The sequence below is a fragment of the Podarcis tiliguerta genome, assembly GCF_965153285.1.
Source record: "Podarcis tiliguerta genome assembly, chromosome: 9".
Taxonomy (NCBI): domain Eukaryota; kingdom Metazoa; phylum Chordata; class Lepidosauria; order Squamata; family Lacertidae; genus Podarcis; species Podarcis tiliguerta.
The window spans coordinates 36,344,001-36,363,673 of NC_139542.1; the positions used below are offsets into that span (position 1 = coordinate 36,344,001).

General features: G+C 43.5%; 1 protein-coding gene across 5 annotated transcripts in view; it reads right to left on the reverse strand.

Moving 5' to 3' along the window:
• ZNF827 (zinc finger protein 827) overlaps window positions 1-17,382 on the reverse strand; it is a 115,392-nt gene extending 98,010 nt beyond the window's left edge. Inside the window, exon 1 of one of the 5 annotated variants that reach the window (XM_083457052.1) lies at window positions 16,759-17,382. In XM_083457052.1, the coding sequence (XP_083313178.1) occupies window positions 16,759-16,801 (43 nt within the window). In that variant the 5' untranslated portion in view covers window positions 16,802-17,382. Of the gene's footprint in view, window positions 1-2,099; window positions 2,337-12,030; window positions 12,135-16,758 lie in introns of those variants that run through there. The other 4 variants (XM_083457048.1, XM_083457050.1, XM_083457051.1 and 1 more) reach the window with 4 other exon arrangements.
• Between the last annotated feature and the right edge of the window lie 2,291 nt (window positions 17,383-19,673).

Sequence of the window (19,673 nt, forward strand, 5' to 3'; positions counted from 1 at the left end):
GACCCAAGACAGCATTCACCATGAAGCACAATTTAATGTTTTGCCCTTTGGACTCTGCAGTGCTCCAGTTATGTTTCAAAGATTGATGGAAGTTGTCTTGGCAGACCTATAGGGCACATATCGTCTGGTTTACCTTGATGACATAATTGTCATTGGAATATCTTCTGAAGAACATCTGCAGAAAATGAGAGCAATACTAGAGAATCTTTGTCAAGCTAACTTAAAGGTGAAACCAGCAAAATATAATATGTTCTGTGATGAAGCACCTAGACCAAGATGCAATAGGAACGGACTCTGACAAAGCAACTAGAAGCAACCCAGTCTCAGCCAACATCACACTCAGTTGCTGAGAAACAGAGTTTTGCTGATCTACTTGCATACTATAGAAGATTTATTGCTAACTTTGGCACTGTTGCCCAGCCATTACACAAATTGTCAGACAAGGGGCAAAAGTTCCAGGGGACCACAGCCAGCCAAGAAGTGTTCCTAGAGTTAAAGCAAAGGCTCATGTCTGCACCAATTCTGGCTTACCCAGACCTCCAGCTAACATTTATCCTGGATGCAGACGCCAGTGTCAGGTATTGCTGTGGTCCAACTAGCACAGTAAGATGCTGATATGAAGGGAGTGGTTGCATATGCTAGGAAGGTGCCCATCAAAGTGGAAAGGAACTACATCACTACAAAGAAAGACCCGCTAGTTGTAGTGATATTTACTAAGCATTTTCATTTCCTCTTGGTAAAATAATGCCTGCTAAGGGCAGTTCGCAATTCACTTTGATGGCTTCATAACTTCTACGGGCCACAGGGACAGTTGCTGTGCTGGCTTGAGCACCTGGCTCTGTTCCAGTTCCAGTACCAGATTGCACATCACCCAGGAAAACAACACACAAATTCTGATGCTCTGTCAGGCATTGATAATCCCAACAAGAACTCTGAGGCTGAGAGATAACATGTTGATAATTTAATCATAACTCAGACACTAGAAGGAACCACTGCTGAAAATGAAGCAGGAATCTTGCTAGAACCACCGCCTTCAAAGAAGTCCAAGTCTTGTATCTAGTGTCATGACTAACTCCTTAAGAACTGCTGGGCTCAGGTATGCAATGGCAAGCTGAGACAGACAAAGGAGGAGAACAGAAGGATGACATGGTGGGAGTTGAGACAAGGGGAACAGAGGCTGGGAGCTGAGGTAGTTATTTTCCTCTTCCAGGATATGGCTGCTTTGGATGGGAAGACAGGACTCCCACAAACAAACTCTACTAGCCTGGATGGTCCACAACTGTTAAGGATGGGGTGAAATCATAAAATACATGCAATCCTTGTAATCATGAAACTACAGTGGTACCTTGGGTAAGAACTTAATTCGTTCTGGAGGTCTGTTCTTAACCTGAAACTGTTCTTAACCTGAGGTACCACTTTAGCTAATGGGGCCTCCCACTGCCGCCACATGATTTCTCTTCTCATCCTGAAGCAAAGTTCTTAACCCGAGGTACTATTTCTGGGTTAGCGGAGTCTGTAACCTGAGGTACCACTGTACTTCTGTTATAGCCATAGCTCCCACAGTGATCAAACAAGCAAGTAGTCCTCTAGAGCAAGTCTCAATAAATATTCTGGGATAGCAGATCATTGTCTAAGTGGGCAGAGACACACTTCCTGCCTGACCAAGAAGCTCAAACAGTCTCTAAAGTATTTGTAGAACTGTTGGTCTGCCACTATGGTAATCCTCTGGAGCATAGGTCGGCAACCTGTGGCCCATGAGGGTCGTTTAAACGGCCCATGAGCTGCCCCTGAACTGAGCCATCTACTTGGCGAGTCCCCACGCACTGTGCTAAACAGGTGCAGCGCGGAGCGGGGACTCGCTTCCATGGCACCAGAAATCGCGTCTACACATGCGCAGACGGCGAAAATCTGACAAAAACCCCACCCTCCCCTCCCACTATATATAAGGGTCTGGTGACTTCTGATTCAGTGTATCTGAAGAAGTGTGCATGAACACGAAAGCTTATATCCAGAACAAACTTAGTTGGTCTCTAAGGTGCTACTGGACAATTTATTTATTTTATCTATTTTGACTGTGTTAGACCAACACGGCTACCTACCTGAATCTAAGTGAACTCGGTTCATGTTCTCCTTACTCCTGTCTCACTTATCAAGGGTGAAATTTTGAATCATGAGTATTCCACAAGAACTGCAACGTACTTGAGATAAAAAAAACCTGTACCATGCCCTACCATTCAGATGGGCTACTGGAACACTTGAATCTCTCACTGACAGCTATGTTGTTATCTTTTGTGCAGAACTGGGACAGAATGCTCCCCTATGTCATGATGGCCTACAGATCTATTGTGCAGTCATCCACGTGCCACATACCATATATAGTAATGTTTGGAAATGAGACTACTTTCCCCATAGAATTGTTGAATGGAGCAGATGTACCGGTAAAATATACAAACCCTACGCATATTTACTGAATTAGTTGATATTTTTAGCACTGTAAGCCCAGCAGTGAAGCTCCATCAGCATAAAGTCACACAGAGGCAAAAGGAGCACTATAATCATGCATAGCAAGTGAGGGAGTGTCTGAGGCAAGAACCAGAGAAAGTGGAAACATCTATCTGTTGCGTTGTAGCAAAAATACAGAGGTTGATACACAAAAGTTTAGCAGTGTCAACCATTGCCAGTTCTAGGTGGGAATAGCTTTGTCCTATACTAAAATAGACTCAAACCATACCAGGGCCCTGATCCTGCAGAACAACAGGTCAACAGCTTGCCACAAAATCAATGTACAGGGCAAATAAATTTTTCTCACTGACAAAACCAGTTCTCAGAGATGCAAAGAAGTTAAGACATCAATGTCTTATACTCATGCACAAACTTTGTAGATGGCACAGATTCAGAAGACAACACCATACCTTGCAAAGTCAATGAATCAAGGGAGTGAGTTCCATAGAAGGGAGAATACAGCTACATCTGAAGTAGAACCATCAATGCAGAAGAATAAGCAACTGGTTCAGGATTCTTTAGGGCCCCCTGCTGAGTTGAGGACTATCATTTGGATTAGCTGAATGTAAGAATTAGACTCCCCACCTCCCAAACGGGTGGGTAATGTAATGTAATGGGACTGTGGAGCATTGGGAACACCTGTAGCTCTGACCTAAGAAGGAGCGACTTGCTGGAAAAGGGACGACAAGAGGCAGACAGAAACAGAAAAGGAACAACAGCCTAGGAGTGTGTCTGAGAGGGCTGATGAAGCACCAATGGGGACTCACGAGGTAGAGAAGATTCTTAGAAGGAAATTGTTGCTAGATAAAATGACTCTGTATGAAAGGCCCTTGAAAAAAGGCAGGTCTGCTGATGGATACACAGCAGCCTGGGCTGCTGCACATTTAACCAAATTATTGTATGCCACCCCCTGGAGGTGGCTGCCAATTTCCCTGTTATCCATGAAATCAAGTTATTTCGTAACTACATGTCACTGTGAGTGCCAGCACCCACCAGGACAGGTACAGAAACAAACTACCACTGAAGGGCCTTCAGCACCTGCTTCCAGCCCTGATTATACCTACACACTACTGATGTACCAATGTACAGCAAGGAGCCTTGGTTGGAAGACACTGATCCCAAATTTGCATTGAATATGGCAGCTTGTGGCTCCACCCTGGCTCCGATATAAATCCATGTATATGACGTCAGAACAAAAAGTGCTCCTGGGAATGTTCATTATAATTATTTTTAAAATGTTCATTTTAAATGGTGAAACCTGGTTCATTCATAGTTGGATAGACTTAGAGTAAACCTATTGAAATTGAACAGCCATAAAACATAACTTTTGGCCCATTGATTTCTTGGGTCTACTTGAAACATTACTAGGTCTGGTTTCAACTGTCTACTTCTGCTTTTATGCTGTGATTGTTGTTTTATGATATTCTAATTTAATACTGCATCTACCATTTTATGTTTGCAAGCCACCAAGATTAATGTTATTGGGCAGCTTCTATAAAACCTATAAATAAATCTAAGCCCATATCTGGCTTCAGAGTGCTGGACAACGGGATCCTAGCAAAATTAGATGGTTGTCCTCTTTATCTCCATCTGTGGCAAACAACATGAAGAATGGGCAAACAGCATCATATACTACACAATTTTTCTTTAAAAGAACCAAGCCTAAAAGTTTTATATCAATATTTAAATGGTCATGAGGCAGCAAAACTTAATTCAAATCTTTACAGACTAGCAGTATCATCTGCACAGAACCATTCCATTTAGATTCTGAATGTGTGCAGTACTTTGAAATAGAGAACACAGAGGTCTTATACCAAGGTCTTATACCAAGGCCTTATACCTTGGTATAAAAAGGCCTTGGTACCTTGGTCTTATACCAAGGCCATATTCACACAATAAATTCAAAGCACTATGATACCACTTTATAAACAGTCATGGCTTCCTCCAAAGAATTCTGAGAGATGTAGTTCATTGTGGGTGATGAGAATTGTTAGGAGACCCTAATTCCTTTTCCAGAGCTATAATTCCCAGAGTGGTTTAACAATCAATATCTCTTCACAAGGAACATGCAATTGTAGCTCAGGGAGGGGACTGGGGTCTCCTTCAACACCCTTAAACTACAACTCCCAGAATTCTTTGGGTCAAGTCATGACCTTTTAAAATGGTATCATACTGCTTTAAATGTATGGCTGTGAATGTGGCCCAAGTCAGAACTTTGGTCCAACCGGCAGAAGCTCGCCAGGATTTGAGACTGGAAACTTTCCCAGCCCTACCTGGAGCTGCCATGTAGTTTGGACCTTTTACACGTGTATGCATGCATAGGAACCAACTCCTAGGAGTCGAGGTTCCTTTGCCCACCCCCCATAAAACATTAAAATGGTGTGTGTGCACTGCATCCTGTGATTGATTATGCAGGGCAGGACTTACCTGCCTCCGCACAAAATTTTATTCAAGTTGGCACCCCGGTTGCATGTACTCTAGTATTGAGCTATGGATGTTTCCCCATTGGCATCATTAAAATCTAATTTACAATCCGAGGATGAAAATACAAATCTATATTTCAGAGAGAGAAAATGCCCAACTGTCACGCATCATGTAATGTTTGAAATCTGTGTGCGCGCACTATTTTCTTATATGTCTATACTGTACAATCTTTTTCCTTAAAAAAAACCCAAAAACAATTACAGCTACAGCATTTGATTTACAGTATCTTGCTCAACAAACCACGCAACAGAAAGTGGTCACACTGGAAACCAGACCCAGCATCATTATTTACAAAGTAAGTGAAGAGTTTGACATCACATGGCTTTACAAAGCCTTATGCTACAAGCCCTTTTGCCTTCCAAAAAGTCCTCATTTGTAGGTCATGCTCTCATTATCTAGTTCTGGGATCTGTTTTGATTCAATTACAGAAAATTACTAATAGTTTATTCCGAACTGACCAGCTCTTCCTAACCCTTCTGTTTTGTATCTGTTCTTAATCCCTTCTCCCAGTCCTGCCTTTGACATGCCAGGGAGGGAACTACATTTACAAATTGGTGATGATTTTGTCATTCATTGAAAGAATACATTCTGTTCTGTTTCCCTGGACACAGTTGTTCCTCTTATTGGGGTTGTTTATAGAGTCAGCACTTGAACTTTACCTCAATTTGCATCTCTACCATATCCCAAACGCCATTCAAAGGAAAATGGGTGTGTATTTGAAAAATGGGCATTTTACATTACCAAGCCCTTGTTAATCAGAAATGACTATATGGCTTTGGACAGATATATAATTTCTAACAAGAGAAGAGTGGAAGATATGGGTTTGAGCTACCTCAAAGTACTTTATTTGTGTAGCCACAATAATCAAAAGGAAGTTGAGGGTTGAGAAAATAAGGGTCAATAGTTTTAGGTAATTTAACGCACAACATCCACTGTTTGCGCTAAAAAGGGGGAGGAGAGAAATTCACCAAACTCATTCAATGACTGCGATAGTAATGGAATTATTAACTCAATCACACTTAGACCAACAATTTTTTCTGCATGGATCTTCTTGTCAGAAATTAGCTGTATCATGACTTACTACAGCAGTTAAACAGTGAAAATAACATACAGATATTCCCCTTGTACACCTTCATACCTCTCAGCAAGGTTCTCAAAACTATTAAGAACTGGCACAAGCTAAACTTGGGGCAAATGAAAGTAACTTTGTGGTTGTGGATGAAGACTCAGCTGACATAAGGAGTCTTTAGGAAATTCCCAATAAGCAAATTTGTTTGAAAGAAAGATGGGGCCTCCGAAAAAGTAGGTAGTGGTTTCTACATGCTTCGGGTGGGAGTCTCTAGGCAAACAGAAGTATAGAAGTTTGTAAATTACAAGGAAGAAACCCGTTTTTAAAAGAAATCAAAACTACCTAAGAAGGGGTTAGGGAGAGGAGGGGATTGGTTTGCTCAAGCCCATTAACAGCCTGTAGGGGTCATACTGGAGTGCAAGTAAAAAACTTGAACTGTTTTGATCTGTTTTATGCTTCTCTTTTGCAGGCTATCTTGAAGATCTAGCTCAATAATTTTTTGTTACAAATCGTCAAAAACTTGTCTTCCTGCACCAATATAAAGGTGTGCCCTAAAGGGGGTGGGCTGCAGGCCCCATACTATTATATTTCAATAGTATGTAGTATGCATTAATCCAAAAATAAAAGTGTCAAAAATGCAAGCTCAATTCCCTCCTGGTTTCTGGGATGATGTACAAGAATCCAGGGGTTCCCCAGAGGCTTTGTCATTGTAGGTTGTAATGTTTATGCCCAGCAGCCTCCTGCATTAACATGGTATAATGATATTATCACGCCGTGTACACAAGGCTTCTGTGTGTGTGTGATGCAGACTAAGACATCAAGAAAGGTTTGGGACTTGTGTCAGGGATCTCAACAGATCTAGAAGGCCTCAGTTCCGCAGCAATTCCATCATGGGCAACACCATAAATCTATCATCTAATTATTTCTGAAATTTCATCTCTAATTGATGATATAGTGTTTGTACGGCATTGTTGCCTCACTCCTGGGGCTTTGTACGCACCATTAATCAAAACAGGAAAATCTTTCAAGTACATTAGAAGCCTTTTATTTTTCGGAACCCCAGTTTATTTCTTGTGCTCAATCTTCTATATAACAATTTTATATATATTAGTGAGACACGCATGGGTACTGACTCTTTATAGTAATTATATGCTTTTAAAAATAATTACACACATTCCTTTGGATTGATATATTTGTTTCCCTCCTTTGACTATTGTCGATTACGGGGGGTAGTCTTGCTACAGGTTTGCTTTGTGAGCTCCCTAATTTCACTTACCGGTACATGTTCTCGATATCCTACAGTAATTATAATGGTTACAAATAATTATACATGAGCGATAAACCCTTTGCAGTAGTAAAGGATACCATTCATACAGCACTCATATGCTTTCCCTACCTCTGAACCGCTCAGAGAGAGAGAGAGAGAGATCATGAAAAATCTCTAAGCAGTTTACATAAAATATATACGCCACAAGTTTTATCATCCTTACCCCAAAAGTAAGGTATACGTTTTAACCAAAGTCTGAACACAGCCACTTCACCAAGTGCATATAAAGCCTGCACAGAATGACCAAATATCCCCAGTGGTATTGAAAGAGCACTTGGAGTATTCTTTTTTCAATGCTCCTACCAAGTATTTGTAAAGTACTTTCATTTATCACTCCAAAGACTTGTATGTATTATCTTAACAAGGCTCCTGTAAGGTAGCTCAGAAAGAATTGAAAGTACAGTACTGAATCCTGGTGCCATAAGCATATGCATGTAATGAAATCTGGGACCCAAACAATTTTAGGCCTGTTTATGACTCGCAGCTACTCAATTTGCCTTTGTATTAGATTCAATTATTATAATTTTCTCTATATTCTTAACACACAGCTAGGCTGCAAAAATGATATGGCTGCTTTATGATGCGTGTTGAATTCTATGCTGGTCTCTTTCAGTTTTTGTACAGGCTTTTACAGATTTTAAGTGTTTTGAATTTTGGATGTTTTAAAAGTTTTTAACATGTAAGCAGTATTTGGTGGTGGTGATTTTTATACCTGTACACTGCATTGTGAAGAGTTTTTTACCTGAAAAGCAGTTTATACATTTATTAAGCAAACAAACAGTTCCAAATTTACTGATGGGGACTAACACAGAAATATCATGGCTTGTCAAAGGTTAGCCTGTGAGTTAATGGCTGAGAAACAAAGTAAGATCTTCAATCTCAAAACTTGTTCTTTTAATTATTGAGCCATCAGAACACAAACTGACACCTTCAGTATGGATACTACCACAGAGATATGAATATCAAAGAGGAACGTAAGATTCCTATTCTGAGGCAGAAAAAATGGCCTATTAAACTAAGTACTGTCTACTCTGAGCTCTCCATGGTCTCAGATCAAGGTCTTTTTCAGCACTGCTACCTGAGCTCCTTTCCCAACTGGAGATTAAGCCTTGGAATTTCCACACATAAAACACCAAAGAGTTGCCTTCTTGACTTAGGACTCAATTGCAAATGGTTTGTCCCTAAGGCAATAATTTCACATTATACTCTATTTCATCTTGTTACACCTGTGGTGACCTTGTCCACAGCTGAACAACTGAACAATTAAATGCACAGTACATAACCCCCATGTGGCAAGGCTCCTCCTCTGGCTAAGATTGAGGCCACATGGTTAAGATCATCTTTTTATATTATGAAGTCCCTAAACTGATGGGAGGGTGGGGCAAGATTTTGGTTTCACGAACTAGCCTTCTGAATGTTCTGAGTCATGGTTAGAGAATAATGTAGCATTTGCTGCTTTGGCCTAATTTTTCTAGTGTTCCTAAGGACATGGTAACTGTAATCTCAACATGGATCACAAGACCAATTCATCATCCCCAAATCCCCTGAAATGTCAGATAAATGGATTTTGTGAATTTGACCTGGTAGCACCCATGTCCTGCTGTGGTAAATTACAAATACAGTGGTACCTCGGGTTAAGTACTTAATTCGTTCCAGAGGTCCGTTCTTAACCTGAAGCACCACTTTAGCTAATGGGGCCTCCCACTGCCGCCGCACCGCCGGAGCATGATTTCTGTTCTCATCCTGAAGCAAAGTTCTTAATCCGAGGTAATATTTCAGAGTTAGCGGAGTCTGTAACCTGAAGCTTATGTAACCTGAGGTACCACTGTATATGATGCACTCTGTGTGGACACTGACTAGATTCATTATGACAATATTTCAGAATTTCCATTCTATCGTTTTTGCAGCATGATGTAGGTTTATTCAGCGTTAAGTCCCATAAACCAATGAGACTTACTCCTAATTAAGTATTCATAGTATTGCATCCTTAAACTGAGTGTCCTATTGTTGAAGTCATTACCGTAATAAAAACCTCCTTACAATTTCCCTTCCTTCTTCTGAGTAGGTTTTTACTCTCTGCCTAGCTGCCATTCCAACAAAACTATGTACTTTGTAGTCTCCATCTCCATTCCCCCAAACATCTTCCACGTACTCTTGGGAACACACATTTAATATTCTGCCCAGTGTTCTTATATCACATGCTGGGGTTCAACATAAGGAAATGGTAATACAGCTAAATAAAATAATAGGCAAGTGTATACATAAGAATTAGCATTATATTCTAAAGCAGGGATAAGGAACCTGTGGTCCTCCATAAGTTGTTGTGTTTCAACCAGCATTTCTTATGGTCAGGGATAACAGCAAGTATACATCTGGAGAGCCACAGGTTTCCCATGCCTGCTCTAGATACACAATCACTATAGAACATAAGAAGAGTCTGAGAGAAAGAGGGAGAGGACTACTGAGCTCATGTCCTGCCAATAGGCTTCCCATACGCATCTGGTTACTCCCTGTGGGAAGAGAATGTTGGGCTCCGATGGCTCTTTGGTCAGATCCTGCAGGGTTCTTACGATAATGGCATGGCCCAATTGTATACAAAAGTCTTTTCAAAATTGTATACGAAAGTCTCTCTGAGACTCCACTGACTACAGTAGGTCTTCTTCACTAACAGGTTGGTGTAAGATTGCTACCTTTGACTTAGAAAATAGGATTTGAGTGGTCTGAACTGGAGATACTTGAAAAGCGCCTCGGGTGGCACTCTAACAATGCAGGCTGTGATCATCAAATCCCTTTTAAGATTTCCTGCTTTCATGAAATGAACCCTACTCAAGTGATTTGTGGGTTTCCCTATTTGCATTTCCACTATCATTTGTGGCAGGTATGAGAGTACAAACATGGAACTTCTGGCTTCCAATCTAGAGCTTAGAGTGCTCATCCAGGAGCGTGCATACCTTATGTGTTTGGGGATGTGATTTTCAAACTTTCTGAAAATGCCATCTCCTAATTTTATTAGACCTTCCAAGGTATTCAGCCTAAAAATTTAATTGAGCATGCTTATTTACTTCCTTTATCCTCTTCACTATTTATTATCTTCCTGCCTAGCATCTATGTATAAACTCCCACATATTATTTCTATCACTCACACAACAAGTCATATGTCTCTATATGGATCCTATGTACACCTGTACCACTTCATCTCCAACTAGGGCAAATTGGTCCGTAGAAATCAGGCACCTTTGTTCCCTTTCACCCATGCCATGGGAACAACCTGATTGGGGGGGGGGGGAATGGAGACTTGGCAGTTGATAGACCTATTACTGATAAAGTTTGCAAAATTATTTATATTCTCTTCTACTACTGGCTCCCCATATTTTGGGAGCCCATTGGGGCCCATTCCTAGCTTGAGATCCTGGTATAATATCATACAGATTTTCCAACAAAGTAGGGCAAGAAAAGAATAAGAAAGGACTTTTTATTATTATTTCAATTCCCTATCTACCTCTTGTGGTGCATCTTCTAGAAACACAAAAAAGCATACAAACGTTCTCATAAGGATTTCTGACAAAATACTACAAAACTTCTCTAAGGCTCAGCTGATAAAGCAATGATCCCAAGCAACAACTCAGGAATTTTTCCAAAACAAGTGTAGCATAGTTGTAAAGCAGGAAGGCCGTTTCAAATTTTACCCGTTATTAACTATCTGATCTTTGGATAATGTTTGTCTCCGAACCTCAGCACCTGCCTCATCTTCAATACAAGGATAATGATACTGACCTACCTTACAAGGTTATTGTAATGGTTATTGTGCTATATACAAAGCACACTATAAATGTCAACTATTGTTTTCTAAAAACATTTTCCCATTTTTGGACACTTTTAAGATGTAAATTTATATTTAGAAACCAACAGTGGTTAAAAAAGAGCATGTGAACAGAGTTCTTTTTTTTTTAATGACACATAGGCGTAGTGTTCTGGTATGTTGGTGAAATTCCCCCCCCCCCAAAAAAATAGCATTATCAATTGTCTTATTTCTTTAAAAGAATGTAGAAGACAGAATTAAAATACTGTAGAGATTTTGTAGAACTGAACGGTGAACTCCCCTAATAAATGAAAGGCATGGCAACATGTACAATCTTAACTGTACCACTGCTGTGTATTGATCAAAGTTGGAGGTGCAAGTGACTATTATGGGCTGAGGAACTTTTGAGGCTTCTGAAAGTGGCTCCCCACCCCCTCAGTTCCTCAGTTACTGCCAGTCAGCACCATAACTATATATATATATATAGCCATAATTTTATTTGTATGCTGCCATGGATGTAGTGGGGGGGGGCAGCTCCCCCCATCAATAAAAACAATAATACTTCACTAACTGAGGTTCGGCCTCCCCTAACAAAAGCCTGCCTGCCTAACATAAATCCTGACCATGCCCATGCCTTTCAGGCAGCTTGCAACATGTAAAACATAATTACAAACATAACAATAGTAGTCACAAACAATGAACAAAACATACACAGCCAAATGAAACAATTTCCACATGAAGATCTAAAAATAAAGGTACAAACAATGAACATCAACAACATCAACAAAAACCTCAAAACTATACCTCAACCCAGTGCTATTTTCTAGAAAAAGAGGCGCCAGAACTCACCACAAACACCTTCCTTGTTCTCTTACCACAACAATGGTGCCCACCTGAGAGTTGCCAGAACTGAGCTGGGGTGAGTTCTGGCTGAAAACAAGCCAGAATCTGTTCCACAGCATCAGCTTTTATAGCTGGAGTCAGTCAGGGCCCCACCCTCCCAGGCCCGCTAGGAAAGGACAGCAAGGCAGGGAGCAGGTCTTCCAGGACTCACAGCCAAGATGCTCTCTGGCCTTGATATCATTCCTTTCCCATAAGGAGCATTGTTCTCTACCACCAGCCCTATTTTCCTTTCACAATAACTCTGTGAGGTAGGTAAAAGGGAGGAAGTGATGAGGCCACCAGGCCCCATTTGCACTCTGCATTTAAAGCACTATCACACCACTTTAAACAGTTGTGGCTTCCCACAAAGAATCCTGGGTACTGTAGTTTGTTATGAGCGCTGAGAGTTGTTATGAGGCCCCTATTCCTCTCACAGTAGAGGTATCGGCTGTCAGACCACTCTGAGAATTGTAGCACTGTGAGAGGCACCTTTAACAAACTACAATTCCCAGGATTCTTTGGGGGAGGCCACAACTGTTTGCACCAGTATGATAGTGGACCCCATGGCAGTGTGGGGATTTGAACCTAGGTCTCCATGATCCTAGTTCAACACTCCAACCACTGCACCTCACCTGTTCTCAGGATGGCCCTGATGTACATAGGAAAGTGCTTACACAAACCTAACTGAGTCTTTGGGTCCTGTGGCCTTTACCACATTCTTGAAGTTATTTCTACAGTAATTATATTCTTGTTATTAAGTCCCTTTTTACATACTACAGTCTTCTCTTTTCCTATAGATTATTTTAACTATCATAATTGTCAAGTTTATCCTGTATATAACTTTTCTCTCAATGAATGTAGTTAAAAATCAGATTCTATATCCCTGTTCCCAACAAGCAAATGGGCCTGCTGAAATTAACTTTTGTCATTTGCAGGTGGCAACCACAATCAGTAAGGTAGACAATACTATTTTTATTGCTCTGAAGTACCACAACTTTTCTGAGGTAAAACACTCAAGAAGAATAAGGTGACTAAGAAGCTAACAAAAGCCCAAACAGTGGAACAGTGGAAAAGGAGGGACTGTTATAAAACTACTTGTGAGTAAAGTCATATAATTATCACAGTGAAGTGCTCAGGGTTGAACTTAAAAGTAATCACATAGAAGCACATGGGCAAAGTTGGGAGGTGCAGCCCAATCCCAGACATATTTACTCAGAAGCAAGTCCTGCCAAGTTTACTGAGGCTTACTTTTAGGTAAGCAAGTTTAGGATTGTGGCCTTCATAACAAGCTCAGGACATGCGTAGCTACTACATTAGCACCCCGTTTTCTTACAGCAAGGCTGTTACTTGTTATGAAAGAATGCCAAAATATACAAGGCTCTCTTCAGAAAAAAGATCTTGCTTACACAGTGAACCAATTCTAGTATGACAGTGCTACAAGATGTGGTGTGTGCGGCTGTATACTCCATTAACATGTTATTAAGAATTAATAAGAGAACATGTAAGGACTTTCCTGTATAGCTGCATGGAAGGGAGGAGGGACAGAATTAATGTTGACACCTTATCATCCTAACACTATAATGCCCTGCACTTTTCATACTGAACTACAGAAGGATTACGTTCTCTTAGAGGTGATACAATGCCTTGTACCCTTGTAGTCTCCACTGGACACAAACAGCATCACAAATGCTTGGTGTCAAATACATGTATTTTTATTCAAACGTCTCATAGGCTTTAATAGCAGGTTTGCTTTTCTTTGATGAAAAGTACACACAAGGCCTAAAGCACCGTCCATTTACAGTGGTGTAGTGGTACACACACACCCTTCCCCTCCAAGTCATACACATCAGAAAATCCTAAAAATACTTTAAAACTAAGCACCAACGCTTAAGAAATAGGGCACCACATTTTAAAAGCTGGAATTTTCACAGCCCTCTTCCCTGACAGGCCACAGCACCTTGTAATATAATAAACACTAACTTCCCCTACAAACAGCTACAGCGAATGGGTAATAAAACTTGCAATCATTTGGAGGGGAGAGGGGAAGAGAGACACACCAAGCCAACCCAAGTATAGCCACACAAGCAGCAAGGGAGATTCTTCCCTAGCGAGCTAAAATGGAGACAGAATTTCATCTCTGCCCTAGAGAAACAGACAGAAAGGGCAACAGCACCAGGTCTAGGTCAAGGTCACTAGCGGGGCAGTCTGCAGCTGCTTGCATAGCTGTCTTCAACCGCATAGACAACACGCTTCCCAAAACTCTCAGTTCAGACTTTCAATGCACACATACACAACAGGCTCTTCCGTTGTTTTTTTTTTAAAGAAGCCTCCACAAAAGTCTCTGCGTGCTTTGAAAATGCCCATTTGCTCTTATATTGCACTTCATTGTATTTTAGAGCTAGGCGAACTTTCAATCAGAAGCCCTCCGAGATTTATACATATGAAAATACATAATTTAAAACTGAAAGGTTACTGACCTTGCCCCCACCCCACCGCTCCCCCCCCTTTTTTGAAGCAAGTAACCCAAAGAAAAGCAGTAGCAGTGGACGCAATTGTAGCCCCTTTAGACATTCAGGAAACTCAATTGTGCAACCTCTCTGAACTAGCTTTTTAGGATAGGGAAACCTCAATATTCCAAAACCGAATCCACTAACGCGAGGGCGATTAGACGGTGATGCGGGGGGGGGGTGCTTAGAACAGTGCCGGGAGGGGCCCAACAGGGCGCCCTTCTCCCTCGGCTTTGCGCGGCAAGAGAAAGGAGCAACGTTGGTACGCGCGATCCCTCCGGTGCCATTGGTGTCCCCACCTCTGCTTCGGTTCATGCGTGGCAGGCTGCTAGTGTGTGCTTGGGAGGGGAGGGGAGGGGAGGGAAGAAGGCAGAGAGAAAGGATGAGAGGGCGGGAAGAAAAGTGGGAGGGGGAGGTCAGTCCTCTCTCCAAGACCCTTCCCCTGATAAACTATCGGAAAATTATGTATCTGTGGAGAGAGGGAAGTAATCGATCGCGCTCTTTTGTCTGAGGCTAGAGGAAAGGCGGCGGGGAGCCCCCCCCCCCCGCACACAAAAACACGCGCAAGGCACACACACCATCCGCGACAACCTTAGCCCTCTCTCCCTCTCCCTCCCTCCCCAGTGAACTTCAGGTGACCGACCATGGCTTTGACACATAAGCAGTTCAGCCCCGCCGACACTGAACCCGGGGGCAGAGCCAGGGAGGGGCCGGGCGAGCAGGCGGCGAGCAGAAGTGCCGGAGGCAGAGCGCAGGAAAATGACCCCTAAATCCACCCACGCCGCCCCCTCCGCCGCCGCCTTCCTTCCTCCTTTCTTTAGAGACACCAAGCCAACGCGAAGCCTTTTTTTTTTTTTAAGACAAGACATATTATTTGTATGTGTGTGTCCCCGCACACAAAACACACTTTTATTTCCTCCTCCTTCCAGGAGCGCCCGATCGCTTCTTGCTACCACAGGGAACCAGAAGAAAAAGTTAACTGCTTTGCAAAGAATTGAGGAGGAGGAGGAAAAATCGGGGGGGGGGGAGCGGCGGGTTGGAGGTGGAAGAGGAAGAAGCGGGGTGGGAAAGGAGGGAGAGCGCGGGGTGAGCGGCTGTGTCAATGTGTGGTGTGTGCATTGCCTGCAGGCTGTGGGAGGAGGAGGAGGGCACTTTTCCGAGTCCTTCCTGCGCTCTGCTGCTCTGGTCTGGGGCAGCGGCGGCGCTGAAGCCTCCGACTCGCCCAGGCTCCATCTGACCCTGCATTTTATTGCAGCCGCGAGGAGAAGCCCCGAGCTCGCTTGCCGCCGCCGCCGCCGCTCTGCAGGGACCTCGCATGCCACGATCTGCCTCCCGTGCCGTCCCCGTCCCCCACCCCCCAATATCATGCTCGCTTCTCCTCGGCGGCAGCGAAGCAGCAGCCCCGGATTCTCTCGTGTGTGTCTCTCTCGCTGTGTGTCCCCCCCCCCCCCAGCGCCGCCGCCGCCACCCGCGCCGCTCCCTCCCTCCCTCGCCCTCCCCCGCCGCTCTTCGCCTCCTCCTCCCCGGCTCCGGGGCCGGCGAGCCCAGCCGCAACCTTTAGCCGGAGACGGACCTCGCGATTGATTCCGCGCAAGGCGCCAGCGAACCGCTTTCGTTTCCAATTGTGCAACTCCCCACCCCAATAAGAATAACAGTAATAATAATAAACAGAAGCCTCTTCCTCCCCCCCCCCAACACATACACACACATATACACACCCCAGCCATAAAGAGAAATCCATTCACACACAAATGCACAATCACAAGAAAGGGGAGGGAAGAGAGGACGAATAGAGCGAAGAAAGAGAGGGGAGGGAGGGAGAGGGGAGACACACACACACTCGCTCTCTCCGGCTCGCTCTCTCCCTCGCACACACACAGACACACACGCGCACACATGGAGGGGGAAAGAGGAAAAAAATTAAAAGGGCACAAGGCTGTTCATCACCAACATGGCTGCCTTAGCTCAGACCTAAAAGAGGAATAACCCAGGCTGTGTCTTTGTCAGTTTCACCTCTGTAACCCTAAACTAATGCACAAAACAACGGAGGAGGCTGCGGAGGGGAAGGAGGCAGGCAGAGACCGGGGGGTGGGGTGGGGGGAGAGAGAAAGAGAGAGAGGGGGCGAAGGAGAGAAGGGGGAAATGGGGGGGAGGGAGAGAGGGAGAGAGAAAAAAAAGGAGCACTTACGTGAAGAGAGGCGCTTGGGTTGCTCCTGCTTCCTCCTGGGCATTTTCCCCCCTTTTCACATTCTCCTCCTTGGTTTAATGGGGGATCAAATATATATTTTTTAAAAAGCCCAAAAGTGGGGCAGAGGCAGGCACAAAGCAGGGGCAAAGGGTGGCTGCCCAGCAAGGGCTGGTTTTCTTCTCCTGGGCAATGGGGGTGGGGGGGTTGAGAAGCTGCTTTTCCTGGAGCCAAGGAGAAGAGCCCCCCCCCCCCCCGCCTCGCCTCTCTCCCCTTTTTCTTGCCCTTCCTCCCCCACCTTTTCTCTCTCTCTTCTTCTTCTCTCCCCCCTCCCCTCCCCTCCCCCGGTCGTGCACCTGGCTTGTCCCCGGTCGCAATATTCTTCAATAGAAATGGATCTAATGGGCGAGGGAGAGTGTGTGCTCATATGCGGTGTCAATAATGAGGGCTGGTGCGGCGGTGTCTATGGCTGCTCCCTGTGTGTCTCCAAGCCCCTAACTAACACTAATGCAGGGATCAAAGGGCAGCGGCGGCGGCAGCAGTGCTCACAGCTCACACACAGGCTGGAGAAGGAGAGAGAGGCAGAGAGGCAGAGAGAGGAGACGAGACACACACACGCACACACACACGCACACAAGGCAGAGCAAAGAGGAAGGTGCCCCCAGGCTCCTAGGCTGTACTTTACGCACACACCGAATCGCGAGCGCTCCTCGTAGCGAGGTTCAAGGGGGGACAAAGGCAGGCAAAGGGGGCAGCCCCAGCAGGATGCAGCCCCATTTTCCTCTCAAAGACGAGGGCGGGTGGGCAGGGGAAGTTTGGAGTTCTCCACATTAGCCGCGTTGATTGTTAAAATAAAACAGGGTGTTCTTAAAATTAATACTAAAGGTCAAGTTGGCGCGATTGAGAGTGGTTTTTTTATGGGTAGGTTGAGATGACCTTAGTAACGGCATTAAAAATAATAATGTATATTATTTGGGAGTTTAAAGAGGAACTCTTCTCCCCCCCCCCCTGCGTCCCCCCCCCCCGTTGATTAAACTAGAGGGTGAAATGATTTTTTTTTAAAAAAAATAATCAAGTGGTGAGTAGCTGACTTGAATTATGGACAGTGTGCTATCCAAATGTGGAACACTTTAGGACAGCTTAAAACCGGGTTTGAGGGGCGAGGGAGAGGATCAGCATGAAAATCGTAACTCCTTGATCTGGAGAATGGGAAGGGGAAGGGGGGAAGCAAGACTAGGTCACCCCTAATAGTTGGTTTTAACTGCTACATGATGCCCCTACAGGGCTCACAGTCATCCTGACTTATGAATTTGTACTTTATTCCTACATAAATGCAGGTATGGGAAGCTTTATCTATAAGCATTTCCAAGGTACATTATGAAGCCAGGGTTGCGGTTGTCATTAACTGATACCTGCTTTCATTACTGCACAAAAGCACACATCTTTCTTCAAAGATAAACATGAAGGGGGGGGGGGAGAGAAAAAGAGAGAAAAGAGACTGGGGCTCAAAAGCACAAAAGGTACTCCGTGAAAGAGAAGTGCTCTTTTTGTGTGCGACTTGCAGTCATTTGGATAAAGGTTCACTCAGAGGTGGCTCGCGATTTAAACTCTTAAAACCTGTTAGTACAATTGGAGTGAAATGATTTGAAGCACAGTTGTTTCACAGAGCTTTTGCTTTGTGCGAGAAGAAGAACAAAATCTTTGAACTTAGTAGAAGATGTAACATGAATTATGACTCAGAAGAAAAATAACTATTTTCAATGTATTATTACGCTGTGTTCCTCTTTTTTGTTTGCTTGCTATTGGCAATATTACTCATTTTAGTACTTTATATTTATTATTGCTGGCCATGAAGCACTTGTTTTAGTTTAAAGGGAGAACAATGAGAGTATGCATTAAAGAGATTGACAGATACACACCAGCAGTCCATATTAATGACAGCTTCAGACAGGTCAAAAATTCATTATTTCACATGTCTAGCACCAAATGTACATAGCGTATACATTCACTGGGAGGCCCAAGCCAAAACTAGTTTCTACTGTGTGAGTGCTATCATCAAACATGACCCTCCATAAGCAGATTACCTGCTTTTTATTCCTACGCAGAAATGCCATCTGTGTGGGAAGTTGATTTTTTGTGAAGGAGACCCAAGTTTAGTTAAATTAAGCATGAACAGGTACTTGGAAGTTTGTATGCTCTTCAAGTGTAACAGAAGCAAATATTTCTGAAACATAAACTTATAACGTACACAAAGACTTTTTATACACCCACAAGGATGCAAAAGCTCAGTATTCCATGGAAGCTCCAGTGTGACAAAGAAACAGGATGGGGGCATGAATATAGGAGATGGTCCAGTCCTCAATTGCTGGTATCACCAGAGGCAGCAATTAGTCTTAGCCATCCTAATGGTACCCCTAATCGTTCCCCCTTTGCACTCTCACATATAAGTGAATGGGTTCATATAAGTTAATACTGTACATGGTACACGTTTGTTTAAGGGCCCTAAACAACAACAACAACAACAACAACAACAACAGACGTGGGGGCTTAGCTTTCGCTGCCTGGAATCCTACAGGACAGTATAAGGTGGTCTCTGCACCTTCTGTAAAACCCTGTCTGTTGCCCCCAAGTTGTTATAGTATTCACCTTCTTTATCCATATACTGCCTATCATAACAAATAGACATTTAGCTAGTACTTCATGTAATTTATCATCATGTCACACTATATGGACAATCCTGCACACATTTCCCCCCCCCCCCCCCACATTTACAGGCACCTGATTACAGTGCTGGATTTATGTAAAGGCTAAGTAGGCTGAAGCCTAGGGCCTCTAAATGTTGGGGACCTAGCCAGCCCTCCCGCTCCCCAGCGGGCAGTCTTCCCTCTCCCAAAATTTATTTAGTTTTTTACAACCAT